Genomic DNA, 6,033 nt, shown 5'->3' with positions numbered 1-6,033 from the left:
CCCTAAAATCAGGAGGCTAAAGCTTGATTTCAGATGAGAATATTGACTATCATAAGAGTGTGGATTCAGAGCTAGAAAGGACTCTAGAGGCCTTCTGGTCCAATCCCCTCATTTTACAAATAAAGAAACTTAGGCCAAGAGAGGTTTAAGTGACTTGGTCCACCAAGGTAGAATGATTTGAGGTTTTAGAGTAATGCTTGGGCTAGTTATGCCTTTTAAAATAAAACCAGGGCTACTTAACAGTCTGTCTTGTTCTTGTTTTGGTTAAGTTGATGAAATGTAAGGGGGAAAGGAACAAAATAGTTTCAGTTTGAACATTTTCCTGAATACTCAGCACAGTATTTTTACAGTTCTTCACACTCATAGTTTATGGCATTTTGATGGTAAAAATCTAAAATGTATTTTTGAACCAAAATAGTTACCTCTGTATAAGATAATTTAAACCTATGCATACCTAGTCCTTTGCCTCTTAAATCTGTTTGACACTCTAAAATAATGAGATCTGGCATATGGCATCTCATTAGCATTCTGCACCAGAGATCAGGTCGTAGTAATGCTACACTGAATCTTCAGTGTTTTTCTCTGACCTTCAAGGTACTGTTACACATGGTTTGCCAAGAACACATGCCAGTTTGTCCCTCATTGACCTTCCTGCTCTGCTTGGTAAGTGTAACCATGTTGTCTTGTGCTCTCTTTGGAAATGCTTCCATTTTGTTTGCTTTTAATTAAGAGGCCAGTTTCTATTGTCACCTTGAATTGATTATTACAGAAGTTCCAATATAATGGCATAGCTCAGTTTCCCTGTGGGTTTCTGGGGGTGAGACTGAGGACAGACTTGGGTTTTTTGAAATAAATGTGTTTACCTCTTCTGAACTAGATCCATAATTTTCAGCTACATGTCTGGTGGCTGTGCATGAGGATGGCTGGAATGTCCCATGTTTGGATAACAGGTGGTGGTAGTTTAGAAGTACAAAGGGAACTTGTCCAGTGGGCTGCATATCCATCATGTGTTCACTCTCAGAGTCATGGTTTACCTTTGCCACGGTTATATTATTGCCATCTGACTGATCTGAATGAGGGGTATGGTGTCCAATGGGCCCGTACTTAGGTTCCTTCATATATATCCTTGTTTGCTCATATAAAGCCGGCACTGGTAGAAGATGGCTTAGTTGTCCAAGCGTCTTGGACTGGAAACATTCTGATTTAGGCAATAGGGGATTTGGCACAAAGTTCAAGGAAGGTTTTTCATTTGCATTCATTTTTTCTGGTGCATCCCTGTTGAAAGCTAACTTGTTTTCTTCCTTGATGAGATGGTGGGGTGGATGCATCCTGCTTTCTACTTTGTTGGATTTCAAGATGCTGGAATCATAAACATCCTTCTTCGGCAGGCTGGTAGGGATGGCTGTGGCACAGCTGGTAAAGCTATCAGATATGGCGTCTTCATTATATCTTTGGGCCGATATGGGCACTTGAAGGGAAAAGTATAAAACATTAGACAATGGAGTTTCTTAAATCAGGAATCAGCAGCTGTATCTGTGATCTCATGCCAACATTTATACATTTTAAGTAGAGAGGTATATATGTCTTTATGGGGGGGGAGGGGAAGAGAATGACCTCATTAGTTATCATGTAGGTTGGCTTAAAAGGAATCCAGACTTAAAAAACAAAATCCCCATAAATCAATGCTATGAAAATGTCTAAGAATTTTTAAACAAACTACTTTATCTGTTTGGTTCCAGATTTGAAATAAACAGAAAACCCTATCCTGCAAATTTTTTGTTTTTTGACAGAAATAATAACCACCCCCCAGAGTTAGGCATATGTAATCAGTTAGCTCTCTATATTTTTATTTTTCTCTTGAAAAAAAAAGATTTGTTAAAACCTATTAGGAAAACTAGAAAGCAATCTGGTAGAGGCTAAGTATAGACCAATATCTCACACCACATATCAAGCTGACCTCCAAATGAATACATGACTTAAATATAAAGGTTGACATCATAAACAGAGGAGCAAGGAAGAAATTACCTGTCAGATATGTAGATAGGGGAAGAGTTTGTGATCAAAGAAATGATACAGAGGATCACAGAAGGTTAAATGGACAATTTTAATTACATAAAATTAAAAACGTTTTGCACAAAACCAGCTAAAATAAGAAACACAGGTAAATGAGGAAGGAAGAAAATCTTTTCATAAACTTTCTTTGATAAAGGTCTCATTTCTAAGATAGTGAACTGATTTAAATTTATAAGAATAAGAGCCATCCCCTTGCTGCCTGCCGATAAATGGTCAAAGAGTATGAAGTTTTCAGAAGCAAATACAAGTTGTCAAAAGTCATATGAAAAAAAATGCTCCAAATCTCTAATAAGTAGAGAAATGCAAATTTTAAAGCAGTTCTGAGGTTCTACCTCACACCTATCAAATTGAAAAAAAAATTAACAAAAAAAGGAAAGAAAATGGCAAATGCTGGAGAGATTGTGGGAAAATGGATACATTTATGCACTGTTGGTGGAACTATTAATTGGATCAAGCCATTCTGGAAAGCAATTTGGAATTATGTCCCCAAAGTTACTGAACTCTGCCTACCCTTTGATCCAGCTATACCACTACTACACCTATATTCTAAAGAGACCAAAAAAAAATGGAAAAGGATTCATATGTACAAAAATGCAGGGTGTTTAAGCATCAGCATCTTAAAACTGCCCTAAGATTTTTGGGATATTTTGTATTTATAGAAGCTCTTTTTTGTGGTGACAAAGAACTGGAAACTAAGGGCAAGTGGGGCATCAGTTGTGGAATGGTTGAACTAGGTATGGTATATGAATGTGATCGAATACTCATGTGCTATAAGACACGAGGGATGGTATAAGAGAAACCTGGGAAGTGTGCAATGTGAAACGCAATGAAGTAAGCAGATTCAGGAGGATAACAACAATACTGTAAAAACAAGTAACTTTGAAAGACTTAAGGAACTCTGAACAACACAATGACCAACCATAATTCCAAAGCACTCATGTTGAAACATGCTGCCCACCTCCTGAGAGGTGATGGATTTAGAGTGTAGACTGAGACTTTTTTTTTTAATATAGCCAATGTAGACATTTATTTTGCTTAACCATACATATTTGTTATTAGGGAATTTTTTCTTTTTCAGCTGAGCAGGAGGAGAGGTAGATGGGTGAGAGAGTAGAAAGTTAATTGAAACTATTTTAATTTTATGAAAAAAAGCAAAAGTTTTTGTAGTACATAAATCCCACAGAAATTAGGAATTGAATCACAAATTAACACTATTATTTTATTTTTGCTGAGCATGTAATTAATGGAATTATGTTGAGCCTCTCACTTTTCAGTAGCAACACAAAAATATAATCTTGTGTCAAATTCAAAGCAGGGAAAAGAAATCTTCTGTGGCTACATGTGAATAAATGTATCACTGATATCAAAATCCTTATGGTTTCTTTAAAAAATTTTCTTTCTTTAGATATTCTGGAAATTATCTTTTCTCATTAGTTCAAGGGGCCAAATGCATTTGTTATTACTTGAATCTCCACTTCTGATGCAAGTACTATTTCTATTGTAACAAGTCACATATTACTAATATTACTAAATCTTTTGATCCTCTTACCTGTTTTTTTAAGCAAGTTGAAGTTGGTTTAAGGTTTTTTTTAAACTCTCCCTACTCCCACCATGTTTAATTCCTCTGTCTCAGAAAATGTTATGCCTCCCAAATCAATTCAGTAAGTATTTATTAAGGATCTATAATATGCCAGGCACTGTGTCCCATGATGCCTAATTTTACCAGTTTGAGAACTCAAGTTTATATATATATGAATTCAGGAGGTCAGTAAGTGATTGTCCAGGAATAGTATAGAAAACAAATAGCAGACCTAGGAAAAACCTCTTGACTCCCAGGCTGCCTTAAAGTTATTATTTTGTTTATTTCTATGTTGAACATTCACCTATTTAAACAAGAGGTGCTATAATTGTGAAGTCTATAGTTTTGCTTGAATGAATTGAAAAAGCATTTATTAAGTGTATGATATACTATCCACTTTGCTAAGCACAGGGGATACAAATAGAAACTTGACATTCCCTTCTTTCAAGAAGTTCACATTCTAACACATGAAAATAAGAACCTTGTCAGAATCTTATCTTCTGACATAACTTTTTTTTCTATGGCATTTGCAGTTGCTCACCCATAGGAATCGTGTTGTGATCATTTTTTGATCTACTCAGTAAAACCTGTTGGACAGTAGTTTAGTTTGGATGAACGGAATAAAATTAAGAATTCCTAAAAATTCTTGGATTAACTCCGTACCTCAACTACTCTATTTAACTCCCTCCAGCTCCCCTGCCTCCACCCCATAACACCTACAGCTACATCCCTGCCAACACCACATGCTATGACAGTGTCAGTCCAGAGAGCATGCAAGAGCTCTGTTCCCAGATTATTTAATAATGGTACTTATCACTAAAGCTGGAGAGGAGTATATGAAGATTCACTATCATCTGCTTCCTCTTTAAGGATGTCTTTTTATCTTCCAAGAGAAACTAATCATTTTTATTCAAACACAAAAATGGAACAATTGTATTCCTGGTACGATCACGGTTTTGATGAAATTTAATACTGAAACTGAGATGACATTTACTCTCAAATTTATTTGTGGGTTCAGTGTGTGGACTTTAGAGTTTGTAACACTCTTGGAATAAGTTTCTAAAATAAATATGCATATTATGTGTTGGATATTTTAGATTAATATTTATTTAAGAATTTTATTTTCAGAGATAAGCCAAAATGGCAAAGTGGTGGGAAATACAACTGAGCTCTCCCCAACACCTCCATAAAGATCTAGAAAACTTTCTAGACCAAGTCCTGATTAGAACATACTAGCAATAGAGCCCTCTGTGGACTCTAGGACTAAGTCTAACCATTACCATTAGCATTCCAGTGTAGGAACTGGAGGAGGGTCTGCCCAAGCCTGTGCCCAAGGACAAGAAGAAGTCCCAGACACACACAGAAGAGCCTAATCTTGTGCAAGAAACAGGAAGAGGGGCCAGCTGGCAGCCCTGTCACTCACTACCAAATGCTGGGTCACAGTATTAAGGTGGAATAAAGAGGAGACCTATGCCTAAGGGTGGTAGTCCAGAAGTGGTATGCAAGGAATGGTTGAGGTACCTAGCTGTGTGGGGGCCAAGGAGCAAATACAGAAGAAAGCAGCTGTTTAACTCTGACATGCGAGCAAGATCTCAGATCCAGCTCTGAATCCAGTCTGAAGCCTGCAGTGGAATACCCAGGGTAGGAACCCCTGACTGAAGGGAAGCCTACAGTTTTGTCACTAAACTTGCAGATGTTGCCAGCTGATTTCAGCAGTCTGCTTGAACTCCAACTTGTTGCAAGCCCACAGTTGTGTTGCTCAGATCCAAACCCAGGTTTAGAATTTGCAGAGTTTAGAAGCAGAGTGCTCTGACTTTACCTTGGACCAAACAACTTTGAGTACACTTAAAGTATACAGGTCCCTAGCCTGAACTGTCCCTGAGATCCTGGAATAACAATACTTAGTGCCCTGTGGAAGCAGCAAGAGGACAAAACACAGCTTAGACCTTCCTTAAGAAGCTCATGGAGCCTCACCACACACAAAGTTTGCATTCATGAAGTAATAGCTGAAGAATGAGTAAACACACAAAAAAAGAATCCTACCATAAAGAACTAGTATGAAGACAGGGATACTCATGACAGAAACCTAGAAAAAAGATGACTAAAACATCTGCAAGAAAACGTCAAAGAAAAACACAACTTAGGCACAAATTCAACTAGAATTCCTGGAAGACATGAAGCAAGAGGGGAAAAATATTTCAAAATTATTTTATAAATTTAATGAGACTACTAGAGGAAACAGTTGCAAAAGAAATAGAGAAAAAATGAGAGCTATCAAAAAAAGACTTGTAAAGAGAACTAATAGCAACTTGGCACAAGAAGTACAAAACCTAAGCAACAGACTCCTTGAAAATTAGAATGGATAAAATAGAAGTTAATCC

At 37.0% G+C, this 6,033-nt stretch overlaps 1 protein-coding gene across 1 annotated transcript in view; it reads right to left on the bottom strand.

Moving 5' to 3' along the window:
• Positions 1-746: 746 nt before the first annotated feature.
• Positions 747-6,033, bottom strand: part of SIM2 (SIM bHLH transcription factor 2) — a 90,705-nt gene continuing 85,418 nt past the window's right edge. Inside the window, exon 11 of the mRNA XM_036747800.1 lies at positions 747-1,468. Within this exon, the coding sequence (XP_036603695.1) occupies positions 747-1,468 (722 nt within the window). The remainder of the gene's footprint in view (positions 1,469-6,033) is intronic.

Source organism: Trichosurus vulpecula, chromosome 2, assembly GCF_011100635.1.
Source record: "Trichosurus vulpecula isolate mTriVul1 chromosome 2, mTriVul1.pri, whole genome shotgun sequence".
In the NCBI taxonomy this organism is placed as follows: domain Eukaryota; kingdom Metazoa; phylum Chordata; class Mammalia; order Diprotodontia; family Phalangeridae; genus Trichosurus; species Trichosurus vulpecula.
This window is presented reverse-complemented; position numbering and strand designations above follow the sequence as displayed.